This window comes from Schistocerca piceifrons, chromosome 3 (assembly GCF_021461385.2).
Source record: "Schistocerca piceifrons isolate TAMUIC-IGC-003096 chromosome 3, iqSchPice1.1, whole genome shotgun sequence".
Classification (NCBI taxonomy): Eukaryota; Metazoa; Arthropoda; class Insecta; order Orthoptera; family Acrididae; genus Schistocerca; species Schistocerca piceifrons.
The window spans coordinates 370,955,803-370,982,714 of record NC_060140.1 but is presented as its reverse complement, the minus strand read 5'-3'; the positions used below and the strand labels follow the sequence as shown (position 1 = coordinate 370,982,714).

Here is a 26,912-nt window from a genome sequence, read left to right as displayed (position 1 = left end):
TACACTCCATACAAATATTTTCAGAAACGACTAACTGACACTTAAATCTATACTCGATGTTAACAAATTTCTCTTCTTCAGAAACGATTTCCTTGCCATTGCCAGTCTACATTTTAGATCCTCTCTACTTTGACCATCATCAGTTATTTTACTCCCGAAGTAGCAAAATTCCTTTACTACTTTAAGTGTCTCATTTCCTAATCTAATTCCCTCAGCATCACCCGATTTAATTTGACTACATTCCATTATCCTTGTTTTGCTTTTGTTGATGTTCATCTTATATCCTCCTTTCAAGACACTGTCCATTCCGTTCAACTGCTCTTCCAAGTCCTTTGCTGTCTCTGACAGAATTACAATGTCATCGGCGAACCTCAAAGTTTTTACTTCTTCTCCATGAATTTTAATGCCTACTCTGAATTTTTCTTTTGTTTTCTTTACTACTTGCTCAATATACAGATTGAATAACATCGGGGACAGGCTACAACCCTGTCTCACTCCTTTCCCAACCACTGCTTCCCTTTCATGCCCCTCGACTCTTATAACTGCCATCTGGTTTCTGTACAAACTGTAAATAGCCTTTCGCTCCCTGTATTTTACCCCTGCCACCTTCAGAATTTGAAAGAGAGTATTCCAGTTAACATTGTCAAAAGCTTTCTCTAAGTCTACAAATGCTAGAAACGTAGGTTTGCCTTTTATTAATCTTTCTTCTAAGATAAGTCGTAGGGTCAGTATTGCATCACGTGTTCCAACATTTCTACGGAATCCAAACTGATCTTCCCCGAGGTCGGCTTCTATCAGTTTTCCCATTCGTCTGTAAAGAATTCATGTTAGTATTTTGCAGCTGTGGCTTATTAAACTGATAGTTCGGTAATTTTCACATCTGACAACACCTGCTTTCTTTGGGATTGGAATTATTATATTCTTCTTGACGTCTGAGGGTATTTCGCCTGTCTCATACATCTTGCTCACCAGATGGTAGAGTTTTGTCATGACTGGCTCTCCCAAGGCCATCAGTAGTTCTAATGGAATGTTGTCTATTCCCGGGGCCTTGTTTCGACTCAGGTCTTTCAGTGCTCTGTCAAACTCTTCACGCAGTATCTTATCTCCCATTTCGTCTTCATCTACATCCTCTTCCGTTTCCATAATATTGTCCTCAAGTACATCGCCCTTGTATAAACCCTCTATATACTTCTTCCACCTTTCTGCCTTCCCTTCTTTGCTTGGAACTGGGTTGCCATCTGAGCTCTTGGTATACATACAAGTGGTTCTCTTCTCTCCAAAGGTCTCTTTAATTTTCCTTTAGGCAGTATCTATCTTGCCCCTAGTGAGACAAGCCTTTACATCCTTACATTTGTCCTCTAGCCATCCCTGCTTAGCCATTTTGCACTTCCTGTCGATCTCATTTTTGAGACGTTTGTATTCCTTTTTGCCTGCTTCATTTACTGCATTTTAATATTTTCTCCTTTCATCAATTAAAGTTACGTGATATTGCAACAAAAGTAATAAAAAAGAAGTGTAACTTAAATTCGGAGTGCTGATTACTTTTTTACATCACCATTGTCCTAACTTGCAAAAGTTTAATCTTAAACAATGGTTTATGAAACACATCTATAAAACTTTTGAATATCGCAGAATATCACCTAGGCCTCTTTGCATCCGATCTTGGAATCATCACTACCGAGATTTTCGACGATTGAGCCATGAGTTCACAACGAGACCAGCGTGGGAAACACGAAAAGATGAGGGCCTAGTTTGTGGTGTCGCCGCCAGACACCACACTTGCTAGGTGGTAGCCTTTAAATCGGCCGCGGTCCGTTAGTATACGTCGGACCCGCGTGTCGCCACTATCAGTGATTGCAGACCGAGCGCCGCCACACGGCAGGTCTAGTAGAGACTTCCTAGCACTCGCCCCAGTTGTACAGCCGAGTTTGCTAGCGATGGTTCACTGACTACAGACGCTCTCATTTGCCGAGACGATAGTTTAGCATAGCCTTGAGCTACGTCATTTGCTACGACCTAGCAAGGCGCCATTACCAGTTACTATTGATGCTGTAAAACATGTACCGTCAAGAGCGATGTTCACCAATTATGGATTAAAGTTAAGTATTCCAACAGCTACGTACGTTTTTTGTTAGTCTCATTTCCTTGACCTGTTCCAGACCTCACGCCAGCCTGCGTGAGCTAAAACACGTGCCTTTCGGCTTCCTCTCATAGTGGGTTGGCTGTCTTGCCAATCCACAACATAGTTTATCCATTATTTCAAGAAATGACTTTATTAACTGTGCTCTTATGACACCTGCCACATAATATAACTTTGTTGTTGTCCGAAAATGCAATATTTAGCAGCGTGAGCAACACTACAATCATAATTAATTTTTGACCTTTGTTGTGGTAGGGTTGTTAGACGCTTCAGTCCGGAACCGCTTTGTTGCTGCGGTCGCAGGTTCGAATCCTGCCTCGAGCGTGGATGTGTGTGATGTCCTTAGGTCAGTTAGGTATAAGTAGTTCTGAGTCTAGGGGACTGATGATCTCAGATGTTAAGTGACATAGTGCTCAGAGCCATTTGAGCCAATGGCAACATGCTCGGGTAATGAATACGGCATCATCACACACACAGCCGTGCGGAGTAGCCGCGCGGCTCTCCCAGCCGGAGGTTTGAGTCCTTCCCCAGGCATCAGTGTGTGTGTTGTTCTTAGAGTACGCTAGTTTAAATTAGATTAAGTAGTGTGTAAGCCTAGGGATCGATGACCTCAGCAGTTTGGTCCTATAGGAACTTGCCACTACCAATATCACACACACACTAACTCGACTTCACACAACGGGGCCCTTTTCTCAACTGGTTTCGACAACTTTCGCTGTCTGCGGCTGCAGATGCCTTACACAACAGAGTTCCGCGCAGTGTCGGTACATCAGAGGAAATGGTTAGTCCTGTGCGACTGTTTGGACGACGTTTCTCGTTTTCCATTATTATTGACGCGCGCACGCACTGGAACATTATCGTTGCGTACGACCGGGCGGTACTATTTGCCGCTGCTGTAGTATCCCAATTCCGGTTTGCAGGGAGTACTCTTCGGGTTTCAAATGGTTCAAATGGCTCTGAGCACTATGGGACTTAACATCTGTGGTCATCAGTCCCCTAGAACTTAGAACTACTTAAACCTAACTAACCTAAGGACATCACACACATCCATGCCCGAGGCAGGATTCGAACCTGCGACCGTAGCAGTCGCGCGGTTCCGGACTGCGCGCCTAGAACCGCTAGAACTCTTCGGGTTTGGCAGATTACTTAGCATATGTCGTATCAAGTATCTCTCGCCCACCACAATGTTCCACGCAACCGGGAAAAAGCGCAGGCGACTCTTGTATATAAGAAAATAGAAGAAAGGACCAGCAAAAGTACAGACCGATATCCTTAACATCGGTTTGCTGGAGAATTCTTGAGCATATTTTAAGTTTGAATATAATAACTTCCTTGAGACCTAAAAGCTTCTGTCCACAAATTCCGGAAACCGATTGAGGCAGTGTCACCCTGGAGACTGCTAACAAGCGTCAGAGCATACGGGATTGGTTGTCAGATATGTGAGTGGCTCGAAGTAATGGAACCCATTAAGGTGTCCTCGACGACGAGTTATTCGTCAGAGACAAGAGTATCGGCAAGAGAACTCCAGGTGAGTGTGACAGGGACAGCTCTTGTTCTTTATATAGGGCTACAGAAACGATCTGATGGATAGGGCCATCAGCAATAAGCGGTTGTTTGCAGGTGACGCTGTAGTGAGGGGAGAGTATCGTTATTGAGTGACTGTAGGAGGATATTGAATGGCTCAGACAGAAATCATATCCGTCTTTAATTCCAATTTTATTTTACTTTTGCTACCAGTTTCAGTGTTACGATAAGCGTTTTCAAAAAAAAAAAAAAAAAAAAAGGCTCTGAGCACTATGGGACTTAACTTCTGAGGTCATCAGTCCCCTAGAACTTAGAACTACTTAAACCTAACTAACCTAAGGACATCACACACATCCATGGCCGAGGAAGGATTCGAACCTGCGACCGCAGCGGTCGCACGGCTCCAGACTGTAGCGCCTAGAACCGTTCGGTCACTCCGGCCGGCTACGCATTTTCAGGCCCCCTGACCGACGTGTAGGAAGAATACCATCTGCTGCACATTCGAAGTAACGGCCAGCATACTATCGCTCGTATCCATAGACTTCTTATTAACAACACGAACCCTTCGTTCACCAATTGCAGACTGTTCGGTCTACAACTGATGAACGAAGGGTTCGCGTTGTTGAAAAGAAGTCTAGGGATGAAAGTGACTGTATGCTGGTCACTATTTCGACTGTACAAGAGCTAAGATTCTTCTCACACGTCAGAGGACCTGAAGATGGCGTAATGTAACGCCAAAACTGGTAGTAAAAGTAAAATAAAATTCAGACGGCTAAAAGTGTTGTTGGTTTGACATTTTATATTGAATAGCCGAGATCCCGCAATCATCCTGTAAAAAAATGAAATTACAGAAATTATATTTGGTATGGTGAATGGTAGCTTGCTCTATATGTAGAAAAAAATATAAGTTAACGCAGGCGAGTAGGAAAAACAATCTTCTGATGTTCGAATGCAATGTCAGTGGTGTGCTGCTTGACACAGTCACAGCAATTAAATATCTTGGCAAAGCGATATGAAATGGAACGAGCACCTAAGACCGGTAGTAGTGAAGAGGAAGTGTAACTCATATACAGAGGACTCCATGCTTACGGCACTAGTGGTGCGATCTATTCTTGAGTACCGCTCGAGCGTTGGGGATCCGCATCAGGTCGCATTAAAAGAAGTGATCGAAGTCATTTAGAGGTGTGTTGGTAGATGTGTGACCGCTAGATTCGATCAACACGCGACTATTATGGAAATCCTGGAGGGAAGACGACATCCTTTACGTGAAACACTACTGGGATAATTTCGAGAACTACCAATACAAAAATGTTCAAACGTGTGTGAATTCCTAAGGGACCAAAGTACTGAGCTCATCGGTCTCTAGGCTTACACCCACTTAACCTAACTTATGCTAAGAACAACACACACACCTATGCTCGAGGGAGGACTCGGACCTGCGGCAGGAGTGGCCGTGCAATCCGTTATATGGCGCCTCAAACCGCGCGGCCACTCCGCGCGGCGACTGGCATTTGCAGGTGACTAGAACGATTTTTGTTCTCCAACATATACTTCATGTAAGGACCACGAAGGCAAGATAAGGGAAATTGGTGCTCATACGCAGGCATATAGACAGTTGTATTTTTCCCGCTTCGTTTGCGAGAGGAACAAGAGAGGAAATGACCAGTAGTGGTGCGAGGTTGACTGAAAAGTAATGCCTCCACCTTCGTAACTCTTCAACAGTTGGTAGCATTGGTATGCGGCAGGTACTGGCTTGTTCCTTAGCCCCTTCTCTACAGCTCCAGTTGGCGGGAAGCCTTAGCGTTGAACGCTTGTGTTGTTACAGTGTAAAGTACGGAACCCTGCGCAGACGGTCGGTCAGTGCGATTTAAGCAACGTGCAGTCATTGAATTCTTGACAGCAGAAGGTGTCACCCCAAAGGAGATTCATCAGAGAACGAAAGCAGTTTATGGTGATTGTGTTGATGTGAGTACTGTGCCTCTTCATTCTCGTAACGCGAGAGGAGTTGAAAAATGGTTCAAATGGCTCTGAGCACTATGGGACTCAACTGCTGTGGTCATCAGTCCCCTAGAACTTAGAACTAATTAAACCTAACTAACCTAAGGACATCACACACATCCATGCCCGAGGTAGGATTCGAACCTGCGACCGTAGCAGCAGCGCGGCTCCGGACTGGAGCGCCTAGAACCGCACGAGCACCGCGGCCGGCTGAGAGGAGTTCCTGGCAAATTTCAAGTCTGTATCAGGAGTCAGCATCCGGGGTACCCATCGTGCACAGATCTGCCGATAGCCAAGCAAAGCAATAATGTGACCCACACGTTCTTTTGAAATGCCGATTGTGCTTGCAGTTTCTCTCTGTGTGATACGACGGTCTCCTGAATCAATCTGTAAATATTTTGCTTGTGAAACTCGGTGCTTGATGTCACAGGACGTCCAACTCTTAGTTTGTCACGCAGGTCAAATGTTCCCGCCTCAACATCTTTAAACTTATTCGCCCAACGCTGCACACTACCCGCATCAACACAATCACGTAAACTGCTTTCATTCTCTGATGAATCTCCTTTGGGGTGACACCTTCTCCTGTCAAGAATTCAGTGACTGCACGTGGCTTAAATCGCATTGACCGACTGGCTGCTCAGGGTCCGTACTTTAAACTGTAACAACACAACCGTTGAATGCTAAGGCTTCTCGCCAACTGGAGTTGTAGAGAAGAGGCTACGGAACAAGCCAGTACCTGCCACATACCAATGCTGCCAACTGTTGAACAGTTACGAAGGTGGATGCATTACTTTTCAGTCAACCCTCGTACGAGGTATACTTCGCCATGTACCATGTGGTGGCTTGCAGTGTATGCATGTAGGCGTAGATGTAGAATCCTTGTAGGATGGAACGATTGGTAGAAGATGATCGTTTGGAAGATCAGTATGAGTTCGTGAGACATGTAAGAACATGCGAAGCAAAACTGACCCTTAAACGTATCTTAGAACATATGCTATGAAAGACAATCTACGTTTACAGAATTTAGAGATTTAAAGGTTTCAGCGGTAGAAGGTACTACTCCTCAATTTCACAAAGATTAATCTGATAACAAGAACCATATGCTAGTAAAAAGTAGTTCCAATTTGTACCTCTAGAAAACATTGTCCATTGTATAAATTGTTTTGCCTTCTTGTACTTATGTTCTTGGCTTTGAATTTGAAAAGCGAATAACATGCAATGACTCAAAGCGACGCTCATATAGGTCTGGATTTTCTTTCCTAGTCCTGTCAAAATGTTTACTGAATAGGTCGAACGAGGGTTTTGTATGCTACCTTCTTCGAGGGTGGACTACACTTCCCGAGGATTTTTCCAATGAGTCTCATTCTGGATTTTGCCCTTCTCTGTGATTAGTTTTATGTAGTCATTCCACTTTAAACAGTTCCGTACGGGTAAAGTCGGGTTTCCAAAAAGAGGATTGTGTGTTGCTTGCTTATCAGACATGTGAAACTGCTTTTGTATACGACTCTCAATAAAACTGTACATCAGAGAAAATCTAAGGGATTGTTTTTGAATTCCACAGGTGTGTGACGATCCACTAAGATGTCTGAGCATCAGTGACAACGGTCAGATGATAGCTGTGGGAAGTGACATGGGCACTGTGTACCTTGTGGAGATCTCTGAAAACCTGGCCGAGCTGCAGAAGAACGACAAACCGTTGCTCACAGCTGTAAGTTTCCACCGTCTGTCTTTCTAACATTTAATTTCAGGCAGGACTTGTAACAAATAAGATCTAATGGAGACACATCCTAAAATGCGTGCTTTCCATGCTTGGAACCATTTCGTTGTTCCTGTGCACCATCCACCTTTATGGGGAACAGTATTACAAATCTCCATAACAGTCATCCGTGGGTTACACAAAAGTCTCTTGGACAGATAACCGCGAATTACGAGTGCCGGTTAAGCATCAATTTATGGTTGTTCACAGTCTACGATCATCTCTTAAAACTACTCAGTCCTTAGCAACGCTTCATGGACTGGGAGCATCTGCTCGCCTTGTGGCACACACTGCCTCCTGGAAGATGGTCCTTTGGCAGTTCGAAGGATCATGTGACCACTTCATGATGGTCTTTCAGCCAACTTCCACTCTACAGCTGGGAGGCACCTCGACAACATCTTTCGCTCTAACTGAATGAGGTAAGACAGTTCAGTAGCATGATTTTCAGACACTGGGACAACCCATTCCTGCTGCTCTGTGACGTTTTCGGATGTAAACTGATGCGGTTGAATAAGTCCTCAGAGTCCATGGGGCGTTACTTCAAACACTTCCTCTAAGCCACATTATAGAGCGTCGGCCAATAGAATGTACTGTTCACAGCCATGTAATGTGTGAATAAGATTCCATCTACTGAAATACTGAACCTGCCGATACGACCCGTCTCTTTTGCCCCTTGAAGACATCAGAATGGTGGACATCATCCATTCATCCAAACCCGATAAGTGTAAAGTACATACCGTAACAAATGATACAGTTATTCTGATAACATCATATTCAATGGTTTCGCAAACTCACAACCAAACTGTCACTTTCCAGTTGTAAATAACTATTTCTTTTTATCAACAATCGCATGTATGTCAGACACACATTTGCAGATTTATTTTCGAAATTCGAAAGTTCCGCTAGTTACACCAACTGTGTTATTGAAGTTAACGATGGAATCTCATGTAAACGGTCACAGGAAGTTATAATTGAAGAAGTAGGTTTCCGTAATTTTCATGTTTCATGAATCATGCAGTTATTCAGTTTTTCACTTTGCCGTCCAACGTTCATATAAAACTCATTACGTCATCTTGTACTCGTAGAAGTCCACTTTTTCCACTCAAAACAATTCTTACTACCGGCTTTCCACCAGCATCACCTTGGTACTACTCGCACCGAGTTCTGTTCAAGAACTGACTGTACGGAGACATGCAGCTCGGCAGAAGTGCGAAAACATCGCGAAAAACTAAATTACATTCTAGAAGATAGGTTAACTCCCAGCAATAAACTTTCTCATCAACTTCGTTTGGTTGCAGTTGACAAGCTACCTGTAGTAATTAACACACAAGTGAAAATTCATGCACACCAAATGTAAAGGTATTTACAAAAAGAAACGATCTGTTGTTTGAACTAAAAATGAACATAATTTTATAATCATTTAACATAAATGTTCACATTGCGGAATAAATAAAAACGAAAACCCACAGATAGTGGCACAGTGGTGCCGAAACATGTTTGAGTACGGAGAAAAACGGTGTTTTGCGTTACTGGCGGACCTCACATCCAACAATAATGCTACGATTTACAGCTAGTATCAATGATGGAACAATGCACATCAGATGCATATTATTCCAATTACGCAAAGTCATGGGTGAGATGGTTTTTGGGCCTGATGATGGTCTGATCCTTGAGTGACATCGATTGTCGCTAATAAACTATGCCGTTACAGCAGTGTATCGCATAATACAGTCCTTAACATTCACTAAAGTTGTACAACACCACCTCCCCAAGGTATTTTTAATTACTGTATGTCGAAGTGACACGCTGAACCGTAGCGTAACCTTAGGTCTAAGGTAGTCGATAGATGAGAGCTGGAGAAGGCAACGAATACGTATACGAAGTCGTAGCTGTGCTGCCATGCGTCGTATAGTAGAACTGAGTGGATCGGGTAGTTTACTGAAGATTTTAATACGCGGTCGATCGTTTAAATCAATAAAGGGTGTCGATATTTTCGCAACATGTACGGTAGGTTTATAAACAGTAAAACAAGGACTCAAAAACAAAACTTGGGTCCAATGCTGTAATGTAACCATATTTCATTGAAACTGATCCATCTTATGTGCAAATTTAAGCCCGTACTGCTTTCATAAATGAAATAAAGTTCTGTAACGAAAAGAAATACCGATTTTGTTATCTGTCAATCATTACGAGTTGAATACTCTGTTCTGTAACGTCGAACGTTGAATTAGATCTTTTTTATCTATTACATATGAATTCAGAATATGTTAGGCATTACAACTACGATGTCAGTCAAATTCAAATTTGTAAAAAGCTGCTGACAAAATCTTTTGTAAAAGAGAAGATAGTGGCACAGTGGTGCCGAAACATGTTTGTGTACTGAGAAAAGCGGTGTTTTGCGTTACTGGCGGACCTCACATCCAACAATTTTAACTGCAAACACGGCCAATACAAGGAGCTGCAAATCAAAATGATGGATACGTAACATAATGTTCTTTTATGATCATAGACGTATTTGTCTGGTATACTCGCACTCAGTGCATGAGTCCATGAGAACACCAAACACTCCGCGTGTCAGTCCATGAATATACCGCAGAAATACGTGTATGGGGTTAAGTGGACATAATGTTAAGTTTCAGAGCTGATATCAATGGTGGAACAATGTAATCTGATAACTGTTATTCCCTTTATGCAAATGCATAGCTGAGAAGGTTTTTGGACCCAACGTTAGTCTGATCATAGACCGAAATCTATCGTGTCTAATAAAGTATAACGTAACAGTTGTGTTTTGCATAATGTAGTTCTTAATAAAAAAAACTACATACGATGTGGAACCCAAATATATTCTTGTTAGTATTCTGTTGTCTGTTTACTCACATATGCCGTCGAAAGCCCCAAAACTATTACGTCACGGCTAAAAGGTATTTGCGGTATCTGTAGGTTCGACACTCTAACATGCGGCACGGAAGCTATGCACTTCTGGACGTATTATATGTATTAGACCTTGTTTGTTCTTTATCCTCTCAGGAGTCGTCTTTCGTAGTCTGTATCTATACTGTTTAGACCGACGTACTTATATCGTTGCAGATGCTGGATCGCGAAAGCCGCAGAGAGAAGATTCTGGAAGCGCGCATCCGCGAGCTCAGACTGAAGCAGAAGGTGAAGTCGGGGCCCGCCAGGGAGGCGGCGCTGAAGGAGAAGGCGGCGCAGGCGGCACAGCGGACCTCCAGCGAGGCGGTGCTGGCCCAGGTCGAGGCCGACTTCCGCGCCACCATTGAGAACGTGAGCAGCCGCACATCTCTGTCGTAGCTACATAATTCATGTGACCTACCCCTGATTACTGTTTTGTAATATGTGGGCAACAACCACAGAACGCTGATAATCTAGCGGATGTTTTACAGGATGTCACTGTAACTTACAAGGGAACCTCCCCATCGCACCCCTCTCAGATTCAGTTATAAGTTGGCACAGTGGATAGGCCGTGATAAACTGAACACAGATCAATTGAGAAAACAGGAAGAAGTTGTGTGGAACTGTGAAAAAATAAGCAAAATATACAAACTGAGTAGTCCACGTGTCACATAGGCAACATCATGGACAGAGTGAGCTCAGGAGCGTCGTGTTCCCGTGGTAGCGTGAGCAGCTGCTGAACGAGAGGTCCTTGGTTAAAAGCTTCCCTCGAGTGAAAATTTTATTTTCTTTATTTTTGCATAGTTATTATCTGTCCGTTCGTTCATTGACGTCTTTGTTCACTGTAATAAGTTTAGTGTCTCTGTTTTGCAACCGCATCGCAAAACCGTGCGATTAGTAGACGAAAGGACGTGCCTCTCCAATTGGAACCGAAAACATTTGATAGCAAGGTCATAGGTCAACCGATTCCTCCACAGGAAAACACGTCTGATATATTCTATACGACATTGGTGACGGCATGTGCGTCACATGACAGGAATATGTTGTCGACCCACCTAACTTGTACACTTGGCGAAGGGGTAAAAAGATTCTTCTACCTTGCCCGATATAGGTTTTCTTGTGGATGTGAAGATCACTCCCAAAAAAAATGATGAAAACATAAGAGTTTGTCACATGTTGTTGTTGTTGTGGTCTTCAGTCCTGAGACTGGTTTGATGCAGCTCTCCATGCTACTCTATCCTGTGCAAGCTTCTTCATCTCCCAGTACCTACTGCAACCTACATCCTTCTGAATCTGCTTAGTGTATTCATCTCTTGGTCTCCCCCTATGATTTTTACCCTCCACGCTGCCCTACAATACTAAATTGGTGATCCCTTGATGCCTCAGAACATGTCCTACCAACTTCCTGACACATAAACTGAAAATAAAAAACTAAACTTTTCACTCGATGGAAGATTTGTACCAAGGACCTCTCGTTCCGCAGCTGCTCACGTTACCACGAGACCACGGCATTCCTGCGTTCTTAGCGCCCTTGACGTTGCTTATCATCCCACGAACTACTCGGTTTGTATATTTTGCTTGTTTTTTCATAGTTCCACACAACTTCTTCCTGTTTTCTCAATTGATCTGTTTTCAGTTTTTCAAGGCCTATCCACTGTGCCGACTTATAACTAAATCTGAGGGGGGTGCGATGGGGAGGTTCCCTTGTTAGTAAAACCGTTTTTACTTGTTGCTGGTGATGCACAAAGCAGAAAAAAATAGTTTGCCCAAAATTTCAGGTAAAAATCCTCAGGCATTGAGGAATAAAATACACTACTGGCCATTAAAATTGCTACACCACGAAGATGACGTGCAGCAGACGCCAGATTTAAGCGACAGGAAGAAGATGCTGTGATATGCAAATGATTAGCTTTTCAGAGCATTCACACAAGGTTGGCGCCGGTGGCGACACCTACAAGGTGCTGACATGAGGAAAGTTTCCAACCGATTTCTCATACACAAACAGCAGTTGACCGGCGTTGCCTGGTGAAACGTTGTTGTGATGCTTCCTGGAAGGAGGAAAAATGCGTCCCATCGCGTTTCCGTCTTTGATAAAGGTCGGATTGTATCCTATCGCGATTGCGGTTTATCGTATCGCGACACTGCTTCTCGCGTTGGTCGTGATCCAATGACTGTTAGCAGAATATGGAATCGGTGGGTTCAGGAGGGTAATACGGAACGCCGTGCTGGCCCCAACGGCCTCGTATCACTAGCAGTCGAGATGACAGGCATCTTATCCGCATGGCTGTAACGGATCGTGCGGCCGCGTCTCGGTCCCTGAGTCAACAGCTGGGGACGTTTGCAAGACAACAACCGTCTGCACGAACAGTTCGACGACGTTTGCAAAAAATGGTTCAAATGGCTCTGAGCACTATGGGACTCAACATCTTAGGTCATAAGTCCCCTAGAACTTAGAACTACTTAAACCTAACTAACCTAAAGACATCACACACACCCATGCCCGAGGCAGGATTCGAACCTGCGACCGTAGCAGTCCCGCGGTTCCGGACTGCAGCGCCAGAACCGCTAGACCACCGCGGCCGGCGACGACGTTTGCAGCAGCATGGACTATCAGATCGGAGAACATGGCTGCTGCATCACAGACAGGAGCGCCTGCGATGGTGTACTCAACGACGAACCTGGGTACACGAATGCCAAAACGTTATACTTTCGGATGAATCCAGGTTCTGTTTACAACATCATGATGGTCGCATCCGTGTTTGGCGACATCGCGATGAATGCTCGTTGGAAGCGTGTATTCGTCATCGCCACACTGGCGTATCACCCGGCGTGATGGTATGGGGTGCCATTGATTACACGTCTCGGTCACCTCTTGTTCGCATTGACGGCACTTTGAACAGTGGACGTTACATTTCAGACGTCTTAGGTCCCGTAGCTGTACCGTTCATTCTATCCCTACGAAACCCTACATTTCAGCAGGATAATGCACGACCGCATTTGCAGGTCCTGTACGGGCCTTTCTGGATACGGAAAATGTTCGACTGCTGCCCTGGCCAGCACATTCTCCAGATCTCTCACCAATTGAAAACGTATGGTCAATGGTGGCCGAGCAACGGGCTCGTCACAATACGCCAGTCACTAATCTTGATGAACTGTGGTATCGTGTTGAAGCTGCATGGGCAGCTGTACCTGTACACGCTATCCAAGCTCTGTTTGACTCAATGTCCAGGCGTATCAAGGCCGTTATTACGGCCAAAGGTGGTTGTTCTGGGTACTGATTTCTCAGGATCTATGCACCCAAATTGCGTAAAATGTAATCACATTTCAGTTCTAGTATAATATATTTGTCCAATGAATACCCGTTTATCATCTGCATTTCTTCTTGGTGTAGCAATTTTAATGGCTAGTAGTGTATATAACACGAAGATAGTGAGGAGTTAAAAAAACAACTACACGTCAATGCGAATCGACATAAGAGAAGATAGCTAAAAACAGGGACGTGGAGAAAGGTTTATGAAATACGCCATAGAGAAACGGAGGTCGAGAACTAAAAATTAAACGGCGTTCGCCATGTTACTACGACCGGTAAAAAGTAAAACGCTGTCGATAGCCCGCGCGTCGTTGGCTGAAACGTCCGATAACACTGACGGCAAACCGAAGCGGGAACGTAAATGGTTATGGCTCTGAGCACTATGGGACTCAACTGCTGAGGTCATTAGTCCCCTAGAACTTAGAACTAGTTAAACCTAACTAACCTAAGGACATCACACACATCCATGCCCGAGGCAGGATTCGAACCTGCGACCGTAGCGGTCTCGCGGTTCCAGACTGCAGCGCCAGAACCGCGCGGCCACTTCGGCCGGCAAATGGTTAAAAATGGGCATTCCGTCACGATGTGGCGTACAGTTAAAACGTGGGCACAATGTGCACAAAGCAGCGGGGGAGCGCCACTTAACAAATGGCGATGGCTAAAAAGGTGGTGCGTATGCAGCCTAGTTAAAATGACCTCCTCCCGGCGGGAGGACCGAGAGGTGGTCGTCCAAGCCGCTGGCAGAGACTTAATAATCCTGAGCTTATTCCCATGAAGGGAGGACCAATGGCGATACCAAAGTGACACCAACTAGTGGGCTGAGGTACGAGGACTGCAGACTTGGCAGCAGCGTCATCAGCCTCGTTTCCTGGCAGATCGACATGAGCAGGAACCCACATAAACATCACAGTGGCTCCACCAAGAGTGGGCAAGTGACAGTTTTCCTGTACCCATTGCACTGAGGAATGGGCGGTGTACAGCGCACATAGACTATGAAGGGCGCTCAGACAGTCTGAGCAGTGGACAAAACTGAAAAGCCTGTGTCGCCGGATGTACTCCGTGGCCTGATACAGAGCGAAGAGCTCTGCTGTAAATACTGAGCAATGTGCCGGAAGCCGATACCGGAAAACGCCGGCGCCAATGATGAAGGCACACCCGACACCACGGTCAGTCCGACAGCCATACACAGAGGTACTATCGCGAAATTCCATGCGAAGGTCGTGAAACTGAAGGCGATAGAGCGAGACTGGAGTAGTGTCCTTAGGAAGCCAACGAAGGCCAAGGTGGAAACAGGCCGCCACACTAAGCCAAGGTGGTGAAGGGTTCACACACACCGGGAATGTTGCAGGTAGTGTGAAGTTAAGCCGTTGGAACAAGAGTCGAAAGTGGACTCCAGGAGGTGACGGGGAAGAGGGACGCCTCCCGTATTGGCGATCAAAGGAGTCATCGAAGAAGGAGGCATAGGATGGGTGGCCACGCATCGCAGACAAATGGCATGCATACCTGCATAGGAGAAAGTCACGGCGGTAGAACAGTGGTAGTTCAGCAACTTCGGCATACAGACTCTCAACTGAACTAGTGTAAAAAGTACCAGTGGCCAAACGGCTGCCACGCTGTTGGATGGTGTTGAGACGGCGTATGAGGGACGGACGTGCAGATGCATGAACAAAGCACCCATATCTACACTCCTGGAAATGGAAAAAAGAACACATTGACACCGGTGTGTCAGACCCACCATACTTGCTCCGCACACTGCGAGAGGGCTGTACAAGCAATGATCACACGCACGGCGCAGCGGACACACCAGGAACCGCGGTGTTGGCCGTCGAATGGCGCTAGCTGCGCAGCATTTGTGCACCGCCGCCGTCAGTGTCAGCCAGTTTGCCGTGGCATACGGAGCTCCATCGCAGTCTTTAACACTGGTAGCATGCCGCGACAGCGTGGACGTGAACCGTATGTGCAGTTGACGGACTTTGAGCGAGGGCGTATAGTGGGCATGCGGGAGGCCGGGTGGACGTACCGCCGAATTGCTCAACACGTGGGGCGTGAGGTCTCCACAGTACATCGATGTTGTCGCCAGTGGTCGGCAGAAGGTGCACGTGCCCGTCGACCTGGGACCGGACCGCAGCGACGCACGGATGCACGCCAAGACCGTAGGATCCTACGCAGTGCCGTAGGGGACCGCACCGCCACTTCCCAGCAAATTAGGGACACTGTTGCTCCTGGGGTATCGGCGAGGACCATTCGCAACCGTCTCCATGAGGCTGGGCTACGGTCCCGCACACCGTTAGGCCGTCTTCCCCTCACGCCCCAACATCGTGCAGCCCGCCTCCAGTGGTGTCGCGACAGGCGTGAATGGAGGGACGAATGGAGACGTGTCGTCTTCAGCGATGAGAGTCGCTTCTGCCTTGGTGCCAATGATGGTCGTATGCGTGTTTGGCGCCGTGCAGGTGAGCGCCACAATCAGGACTGCATACGACCGAGGCACACAGGGCCAACACCCGGCATCATGGTGTGGGGAGCGATGTCCTATACGGCCGTACACCACTGGTGATCGTCGAGGGGACACTGAATAGTGCACGGTACATCCAAACCGTCATCGAACCCATCGTTCTACCATTCCTAGACCGGCAAGGGAACTTGCTGTTCCAACAGGACAATGCACGTCCGCATGTATCCCGTGCCGCCCAACGTGCTCTAGAAGGTGTAAGTCAACTACCCTGGCCAGCAAGATCTCCGGATCTGTCCCCCATTGAGCATGTTTGGGACTGGATGAAGCGTCGTCTCACGCGGTCTGCACGTCCAGCACGAACGCTGGTCCAACTGAGGCGCCAGGTGGAAATGGCATGGCAAGCCGTTCCACAGGACTATATCCAGCATCTCTACGATCGTCTCCATGGGAGAACAGCAGCCTGCATTGCTGCGAAAGGTGGATATACACTGTACTAGTGCCGACATTGTGCATGCTCTGTTGCCTGTGTCTATGTGCCTGTGGTTCTGTCAGTGTGATCATGTGATGTATCTGACCCCAGGAATGTGTCAATAAAGTTTCCCCTTCCTGAGACAATGAATTCACGGTGTTCTTATTTCAATTTCCAGGAGTGTAGTTTCGAAAGGACAAAGGGCCGGTACAAACCGAGGAGGGTGGTTCGATCTACACCCCAGAAAGTACCATTGAGGACATGTAGGACACTGAGGGACCACATACAAAGGGCTGCCAGGTAAGACACATGGGAGGACCAAGAGAGTTTCCTATCGAGCATGAACCCTAGGAACTTCGTAGATTCAACGAACGGAAGAGCAACTGGCCCAAGATGTAAAAATAGTGGGAGAAACCAACTGCGCCGCCAGAAATTCATTCAAACGGGTTTTCCAGTGGAAAAACGAAAGCCATTGTCGATGCACCATGAGTAAAGACGATCGAAACATCGCTGAAAACGTCGCACAATGAGACAGGTCTATCGAGAACCGCAATAAATGGCAAAATCGTCAACAAAAAGGGAGACGGAGATGCCTGGCTGGAGACAGGCCATTATGGGGTTAATAGAGATAGCAAAGAGTACGGACGTAGTGTTACCTTATGGAGGTGCTTTCCGTCGTTAGGGTGTAGTCCCATTATTGCATTTAAGAAAACGCTAAATGTGGAAGGACATGAATACGTGTTACAGCATTGGGTACTGCCTACAGTAGAGGAACATTTCGGAGACGATGATTGTATGTACTAGCATGACAAAGCAGCTTGTCATAAAGCAATCTCTATGAGGCAATGGTCTATGGACAATAACTTTCCTGAAATAGACTGGCCTGTCCAGAGTCCGAGCGTGAAACCGATGGAACACCTTTTGAGATCAGTTAGAAAGTCGACTTTGTTCCTTCGACCTCCTATGGTTTCGGGGCTGCCATTTCTGCATAGACCTTCAAACACCTCACTGAAAAATGTCCCCCACAGACTTCAAGCCGTCATAGAGGCGAAGGGTGGTCACACCCCATATTAATGTCCACGAATAGGTGGCCTCGGGAGTACACAACGTTCCATTAGAACTACTGATTACCTTGGGAGAGTCAGCCTTGACAAAACTCTACTATCTGCTGAGCTAGATGTATGAAACAGGCGAAATATTCCCAGACTTTAAGAAGAATATAATAATTCCAATCCCAAAGAAAGCAGGTGTTGACAGGTGTGAAAATTATCGAACTATCAGTTTAATAAGCCACGGCTGCAAAATACTAACACGAATTACTTACATACGAATGGAAAAACTGGTAGAGGTCGACCTCGGGGAAGATCAATTTGGATTCCGTAGAAATGTTGGAACACATGAGGCAATGCTGACCCCACGACTTATCTTAGAAGATAGATTAAGGTAAGGCAAACCTACGTTTCTAGCATTTGTAGACTTAGAGAAAGCTTTTGACAATGTTGACTGGACTCTTTCAAATTCTGAAGGTGGCAGGGGTAAAATACAGGGAGCGAAAGGCTATTTACAATTTGTATAGAAAGCAGATGGCAGTTATGAGAGTCGAGGGGCATGAAAGGGAAGCAGTGGTTGGGAAGGGAGTGAGACAGGGTTGTAGCCTATCCCCGATGTTATTCAGTCTGTATGTTGAGCAAGCAGTAAAGGAAACAAAAGAAAAATTCGGAGTAGGTATTAAAATCCATGGAGAAGAAATAAAAACGTTGAAGTTCGCCGATGACATTGTAATTCTGTCAGAGACAGCAAAGGACCTGGAAGAGCAGTTGAACGGAACGGACAGTGTCTTGAAAGAAAGATATAAGATGAACATCAACAAAAGCAAAACGAGGATAATTGAATGTAATCGAATTAAATCTGGTGATGCTGAGGGAATTAGCTTAGGAAATGAAACACTTAAAATAGTAGATGAGTGTTGCTATTTGGGGAGCAAAATAACTGATGATGGTCGAAGTAGAGAGGATATAAAATGTAGACTGGCAATGACAAGGAATGTGGTTCTGAAGAAGAGAAATTTGCTAAGATCGAGTATAGATTTAAGTGTCAGGAAGTCGTTTCTGAAAGTATTTGTATGGAGTGCAGCCATGTACGGAAGTCAATTGTGGACGATAAATAGTTTAGACAAAAAGAGAATAGAAGCTTTCGAAATGTGGTGCTACAGAAGGATGTGAAGATTAGATGGGTAGATCACAGAACTAATGAGGAGGTACTGAACAGAATTGGGGAGAAGAGACATTTGTGGCACAACTTGACTAGAAGAAGGGATCGAATAATAGGACATATTCTGAGACATCAAGGGATCACCAATTTAGTACTGGAAGGCAGCGTGGAAGGTAAAAATCATAGAGGGAGACCAAGAGATGAATACATTAAACAGATTCAGAAGGATGTAGGTTGCAGTAGGTACTGGGAGATGAAGAAGCTTGCACAGGATAGAGTAGCACGGAGAGCTTCATCAATCCAGTCTCAGGACTGAAGACAACAACAACAACCAGTTACTGTGTTACGTTACGCATTTTCAGGCCCCCTGACCGACGTGTAGGAAGAATACCATCTGCTGCACATTCGAAGTAACGGCCAGCATACTATCACTCGTATCCATAGAGTAGCATGGAGAGCTACAGCAAAGCAGTCTCTGGACTGATGACTACAAAACAAATATAGGTGTCCGGATACTTTTGATCAGATAATGTAATTTGTGTCACCTATACATCAGGTTCATCAAGCTTTTGCAAAAGTACGGAGCAACTATCAGCATTCAGTTGTCTTATGAAAGTTAGACCATATGTAGTAACGCATGGTTTTATAATATATTAGAGAGTTTGTAATTTTAACTGCTGCATGTACAATGTCTTACGAACGATCTGGATTAATTAGTTTTGTTTCTATTATGTCCATACTATAAGTGTACGTTTCATTCATCTGCGGCTGCTTACTTGCTATATAGCGTTATCGTTTTCTTAAGCACTTAATTTACTTTGTGTTATGAATATCACCTACTTTGTCAGTAGTAAGCTATAATTTGATAACCTGTTAATTAACTTGAAATAAATGGCTATAGAAGTGAAAGATCAAGTTAATGTGTTAAATGGGTGCTTTTAAAGCCGACTTTTAACATTGATCACATCTGAGAAAAGAGTTGTTCTATCACTCAACGCTCATATTTTTAACGTTATATGAGACTTTTAGATGGTCTAGTAAGCTGTCTATTGCAAAACAGACTCGGCGAAACAACAACAAACCATTTCCATTAAACAGCCGCTATGATCTCTGTTTTACGATACGTTTTATTCATGCAGGCACAGTATTCCGGGAAGAAAGTAAAATAATTGCGGATTATTTTTTCATGCTTTCACGTCCTTGGCTGCCATGCGGCCCGATAGGAAAGGATCTGAGCGCATAGTTTACGCAGTCTGTATGGCACCCTAATGTTAACTGAGCATCTGCATAACCTAACAGCATTGTGTCTTAATCAGAGACCTAAGTAGCGCCATGCCGTCCACGATAGGCAAACCCATTGTGATCTGTATATTGTAAGGTATGGACAATTCTAGTCTTGGAGCAGTAATGGCACAAGTGTAGCCGTCCGCTTTTTATTACAAGATGTTCATTCATGGAAAGGAATTCCTGCGGTATTGTGTAAACAAAGGTGAGATTCTCAGAATTCTCTAGATTTTCATATTATCTTCCGTTGTCGCAGAGGATAACATTCGCCTTGTTCGTAGTGTGGCGGCGCATCTCAGGTAACTCGGCCAGTCCAGGCTGGTTACGGTTTGGCGCACCTAGTGGTGCCAACTTGGAGGTTGGTCGACACCAGCGGTCGTTTATGGCACCGTACACTCTGGGCATGCTGCGTCGATCATTGTTTGGGGTGACGCTAAAAGGCTGTTTGTCTCGGAGAGCAGAGAACATGGATTCACCGCCCGAATCGCGAAGGAAGCACTAGCCTCTGTAGAAAATGACCTTCAGCCTCAAGATGAGCTGCGGGCCGAATACTGTCGAGGGAAAGCAATTAACGGGCAGTCTATGAGGCACCTTCCACATCACAACTTGACTAGGTTTGTTGAGATATGAGTGGACTCTATCCGAGTAGAATTATATTTCCCTCGCTCTTCTCAGGAAACGTGATGATTCTTTTCTCACAAACAGTAAAATTCTTGCAATGAGACAGGGATACACCCCGATAGCTAAAGAAAAAAACAGCCAAAACATCTGCGGGGTCGTGTCCTCCAAGAACAGCAACTCAGACGCGAGTATTTTTAGCTGCAGAACGCTAACTACCTGTGAGAGTGTTCTTCCTCATCGTGAAAAGGCTTGAACGATGTTATGAAACATATTACTTCACAAGAAGTAGAGCACTGTTGACGCTATACTGTTTATTTCCGTTGGCTTGGAGGATTCTTGAAACAGCCGCAACGTTTTCCAGGAGCACAAAATTTTTCTCCACCAAACTCCTGTATTTCGTGATTGAATGCGGAGCAGAATTAATAAAGTGGAGAGCTGTTGAGTGTCTACCAAAACCTTTAGATTTTTCATCTTTACTTCACTTATCCTACCTACAGCTGAAGATAAAGCCCGCACCCACTACTTCCTGTTTCTTTTATTTATACGCCTTGATGAATCCATATCCACACCGCTATACTGTTTCTTAAGTTCGAATCATAAGTAATTCTGTGAGGAGTCACTCACTACCTGAAGGTGTGGTTGCGTGTTGGCTTTTCATGTGATAAATTTTGTGCTTGCAGAAGTCACTGTAGCATTGTGGGGAAGGGGCAAGTGGGAGGGGTAAACAGCTCTCTGGGACGTTAACAGCCAGCACTGTAATCCGTCTCTCTTTCTCTCTCTCTCTCTCTCTCTCTCTCTCTCTCTCCGTGAGTGTGTGTGCGTGCGTTTGTGTGCGTGGCATCGACTTGTACTGCTTAGTGCAGCCTTAGAACTAATTTTCTACAGAAACTGCGTGAAGATGACAATGAGCTTCCGCAGCTATAAATTACTCTTTAAGAGATACAGAAGAAGAATTACCTCTACATAAGAATATGTTCACTTATACATTGCTCGAGCATCACTATTTTGAAACCACATTATTGTCTCCCATTTCGATGCAAAAGTTTCAATTTTGATGGAATGCTGCCAAAAACTACAACTTCCCTCTAAAACGATGCGAAAGCGTGGCGTCCTGCGACGTCACTCAATCTTAGATTAGATTAGTGCTTGTTCCATAGATCATGAATAAGACACTTCGTAACGATGTGGAACGTGTCAGGTTAATAAAATGTGTCTATACAAGATATTACATTACGCAAAATATTACATGACACTTAATATTTTTAATTTTTTTTAGGTGGGGTTTTGGTAAATTACCCACTTACTATATCCAAAAATTCATCTAATGAGTAGAAGGAGTTGCCATTAAGAAATTCTTTTAATTTCCTTTTAAATGTTATATGACTATCTGTCAGACTTTTGATGCTTTTAAGTAAGTGACCAAAGACTTTTGTGGCAGCATAATTTACCCCTTCTGAGCCAAAGTTAGATTTAACCTTGAGTAGTGAAGATCGTCCTTTCTCCTAGTGTTGTAGCCATGTACACTGCTATTACTTTTGAATTCGTTCGGATTGTTAATAACAAATTTCATAAGTGATTATATATATTGTGAGGCTATAGTGAAGATCTCTAGCTCTTTAAATGTCTGCAGGATGATCTTGGATGAGCTCCAGGAATTATTCTGATTACACGGTTTTGTGCAATGAACACCCTTTTACTCAATCATGAGTTACCCCAGAATATGATGTCATACGAAAGCAGACAATGAAAATAGGCGTGGTGAGCTAATTTACTGAGATGTATATCGCCAAAATTTGCAATGACCCTAGTAGTATAAGTAGCTGAACTCAAACGTTTCAGTAGATCTTCAGTGTGTTTTTTTTCCAGTTCAACCCTTCATCAATGCATACACCTAGAAATTTTGAATATTCTACCTTAGCTACCGATTTATGATCGAAGTCTATATTTTTTAATGTTGTCATTCCATTTACTGTGTTAACTGTATGTACTGTGTTTTGTCAAAGTTTAATGAGAGCCCATTTGCAGAGAACCACTTAATGATTTACTGAAAAACATAGTTTACAATTTCACCAGTTAATTCCTGTCTGTTGGGTATGATAGCTACACTTGCATCATCGGTAAAAAGTACCAGCTTTGCATCTCGGAGACACTTCAAACAGCAAAATGTCGAAACATGCGAAAAGAGGCCACAGCTTAGAAGTTCATGTGGGGCGTAAGATGGGTTGATGACGTCATATTGCCCCGAAATTTTACCACAGTTCTGCCCAATTCCACCGTGAACGTGACACACGATGGGTAGGTCGTCATAGACCCTCTCATCCACATTTCACCCTTTCCTTTGGCTTCTCTGCAATCGAGCACTGCTGAAATCACCCAGTTTCCTTAAGAAGTTGTCCTTTTCCTCGTTCCGCTGAGAAATGTGTGGAAATCAGCGCCCCAAGGGATGGGGTGATCTCATTGGTGCCCTTTATACCACCCCCTGAGGGTTTTTCGTGACGATTCCGAGTGATCGTGTGTCTGAAATGTTAACGTCAGCCACACATAAAAAACCCGCCTGATTTGAACTCTGGGTGTCGCGGCTCTGAACTCCATCGTAGACGCGTGAAAAGAAGAGGTGAAATGTGGGTAATACGGGTTATGACGACCTTCCCGTCGTGCAACATGTCCCCCATGGCGTTGAGCAGAATTGTGGTTAAATTTGGTACCAATGTGTAGTCATTAACTCACTTTACAGCTCACATGAACTTCTGAGCAGTCTTTTTTTTTCATGTGTCTACATCTTGCTGTTTGAAGCGTCGCGGAGCCCGAGGGATTGTAGGCACTTTTGAGGCAAAATTCAAACTTACGCGTCGAAATGGGACACAGTTACGCGGTTTTGAGAAAGCGATAATTCCTTTTGCGCAGTGTGGAAATACAGGGTGAGCACAAGGTCTTGCCCTGATTATAAAACTTTACAACAGAATAACCGTTTGACATAATAAGTAACATTTGATGCCGTTACATAGGTTATTGTTACTAGTTTTTTTTAAGACCACTTACGTTAGATCTGGCCGATGTGATCGAGCGGTTCTAGGCGCTTCAGTCTGGAACCGCGAGACCGCTACGGTCGCAGGTTCGAATCCTGCCTCTGGCATGGATGTGTATGATGTCCTTAGGTTAGTTATGTTTAAGTAGTTCTAAGTTCTAGGGGACTGATGACCTCAGAAGTTAAGTCCCATAGTGCTCAGAGCCATTTGAGCCATTTTGAACTTACGTTAGTAAACCTCAACGTGTGCTCCCTTGGTAGCTCGGAGAATGTCGAGGCGGTATTCCAGTTCCCGCCAGGTGTTTCGTAACGTGTGTTCTGTCACAGTACCCACAGCAGCTTGTATCCTAGCTTTCAGTTCGTCGACGTCAGCAACTGGTGTGACGAAGACTCTGTCCTTGAGATAGCCCCAGAAAAAAAGTCAAGGGATGTAATGTCTGGAGAGGGGAGTAATGTACGGATCGGTGGATCGGAAGGAACGGTCCAACACCCCGCTCTCCAAACATTATGCCCCTTGACAATTTTTTCTGGGGCTATCTCAAGGACAGAGTCTTCGTCACACCAGTTGCTGACGTCGACGAACTGAAGGCTAGGATACAAGTTTCTGTGGGTACTGTGACAGAACACACGTTACGAAACACCTGGCGGGAACTGGAATAGCACCTCGACATTGTCTGAGCTACCAAGGAAGCACAGGTTGAGGTTTACTTACGTAAGTTGGGGTTGTTGGGTTGTTTGGGGAGAGGAGACCAGACAGTGAGGTCATCGGTCTCATCGGATTAGGGAAGGATGGGGAAGGACGTCGGCCGTGCCCTTTCAAAGGAACCATCCCGGCATTTGCCTGGAGCGATTTAGGGAAATCACGGAAAACCTAAATCAGGATGGCCTGACGCGGGATTGAACCGTCGTCCTCCCGAATGCGAGTCCAGTGTGCTAACCACTGCGACTAACGTAAGTGGTCTTAAAAAAAATAATAAATAAAAAACTAGTAACACTAACCTATGTAACGGCATCAAATGTAACTTATTATGACAAACGGTTATTCTGTTACAATCAGAGCAAGACATTGTGCTCACCCTGTATAATAACATTAAGAGAAGGAGACACTAGTATTTGATTAAGACAGATTTAAGAGACGTTCTTGCCTTTTCAGATTCTAGAGAATTTTTTAAAAAATAATATTGCATTACACATTTTATACAGTTCAGATGGTAAATGTAAGCAAACAATTCATTGTTATGTGTATACGTTTCACAACGTATGCACAAGAGAACACGATTTCTTGTGCACTACGCACTGTACTGTAAACTCACCATGACTGCTTTGCATCATATTTATTTGTCGAAATGACTCATCTTATCACCCCGGTTACAAATTACTTTCCTTTTCTTGTAGGAGATGAGTGCCGGTAAGGACGAAACGGACGAGGAAGAGAAGGCAGAAGAACCAGACATTGGAGACCCATAGCAGAGGAAGTGCTGCCTTGAAGTAACGGCGTTGTTCATCCTAAACAGATACTTCAATTTTCGGAAAACTGAAGGAAAGTAGCGGCTACCTTAATGTGGACCATTTCAACAGTGCTTCTCTGTACGGAAGTCATGCTGAAGTCGGCTGCGTTAATTAATGAGCGGCATACACAGAATACAAAAGATGTATTTATTTTCATGGGTACCACACAAAAGTAAGACGAAGAAAGCGTCTTTATGTGCGGTGAATGATGTAAAATGCAAAGAAAATAAAATTATGTGTTGCCAGATTTGGGTGCTACGATGGCTTTTTTGTCTGCATTTCACTTGAGAATCCACCGTCTTCTGACTAAGGAGTGCCATGACTTACGCAATCTGTAACGAGAATTTGGTTACTTGCTACGAAGATTTAATCTATTTTCTAGCAATTATGTAAACTTAGTAGCTAATTGCACAAAAAAGTTGAAACTTATTTAAGGACCGCAACGTCGTACCGATATGCTATTCTGGACTACAAGGAATAATCTTACAAAATGTTCTAATACTGAAAAAAAAAGAAAGATGAACATAAAAGAGTGTGTTAATGCTTTCCATAGCCTCAGGTAACTGTTAGCCTTGGAACAAACATCGTCTTCAGCATAGATAAATTCTAAGTTATGCGTATCGTATTTTCTCCGAAGCTACTAATTGGATTTTGAAGAGTGAAGCGCCATTGACTTCGTTTCTTTTAGCTGTCCAATTTCGAGCAGCAGAAAACACTACGGTTCCATCTGAAAAAGCAAAGTTGAAACCGATGTCTCTCTAATTAATATAACTATGAAAAGAGACTATATGTCGTTTAGTAAGAACTTTTCACACTTTATTTAGGTGAAGACAGAATTACCATACCTAAAATATTCCGGAAATATCTGAGCTAGCTGAATAACCCTATAATTTTATTGTGTGAGACAAATGCAGTAGCTGAGAGCTTCCAAAATCATTCCATTGCCTTTGTGCGGTTGAAAATAAACATTATTTATTTCCTTTTCATTTCGACATCAAAATGGCTGTATTTATTATTTTCAGCTTTAACTGATATCGGTTTAGAAGGCTCAAGGTTTCATCTCTACTTACATAAAGTGAGAATCAATACACAGCTCATCCGCAAGTATATTACTGTACGTGAAAATTAGTCACCTAATCGACCCTTCAACAGGTATCAAAATCTCTCAACTGTCTTGGACCTGGCACTTTAGATGTGCTCCCAGATAAGTTGGCTCATGTGCAAAAAACATGCTTTCGGATGTACAATACATGTATACCTGCATTTTGTTCCTAAACACCGATTTCACGAATTAATTGTTGACAAACAAGAAAGTTGTAGTGTCAACTGTATTCAGCTGTAAGTTTTGCAGCTTAAATTTAAATGCAGCCTGATGTGCAATTGAAATTCAAATGTGTCATTACAAAGTGAGACTTATCCGAAAACCTACCTGCGCATGTAACACTCCAGTACCGAACAGAAGTGCAAATTTGTCAGCTAAATGTTAACTGTCCGGAAAGTACGTAATCGATAAATTATGTTTGAAAATACAAATGAATCCTTGGGAATATGCTATAAGAGTGGAATATGGACGAACCATACCAGAGGTTCGCACAAACTACTTGCGCCATTATTAAGTTGGACTTGCGCAAGTCACATGCCCGACGTATAACGCTCGTATTCCCAGGGTAACAGACAGATCTAACGAAAGTTTGGGGAAATAC

General features: G+C 44.2%; 1 protein-coding gene across 1 annotated transcript in view; it reads left to right on the top strand.

The window, feature by feature from the left end:
- LOC124788664 (dynein axonemal intermediate chain 2) overlaps window positions 1-19,102 on the top strand; it is a gene marked incomplete at its 3' end in the record, with an annotated part of 150,808 nt that extends 131,706 nt beyond the window's left edge. The window contains exons 7-10 of the mRNA XM_047255940.1: window positions 7,224-7,370; window positions 10,506-10,700; window positions 11,478-11,496; window positions 19,089-19,102. Of these exons, the coding sequence (XP_047111896.1) occupies window positions 7,224-7,370; window positions 10,506-10,700; window positions 11,478-11,496; window positions 19,089-19,102 (375 nt within the window). The remainder of the gene's footprint in view (window positions 1-7,223; window positions 7,371-10,505; window positions 10,701-11,477; window positions 11,497-19,088) is intronic.
- Between the last annotated feature and the right edge of the window lie 7,810 nt (window positions 19,103-26,912).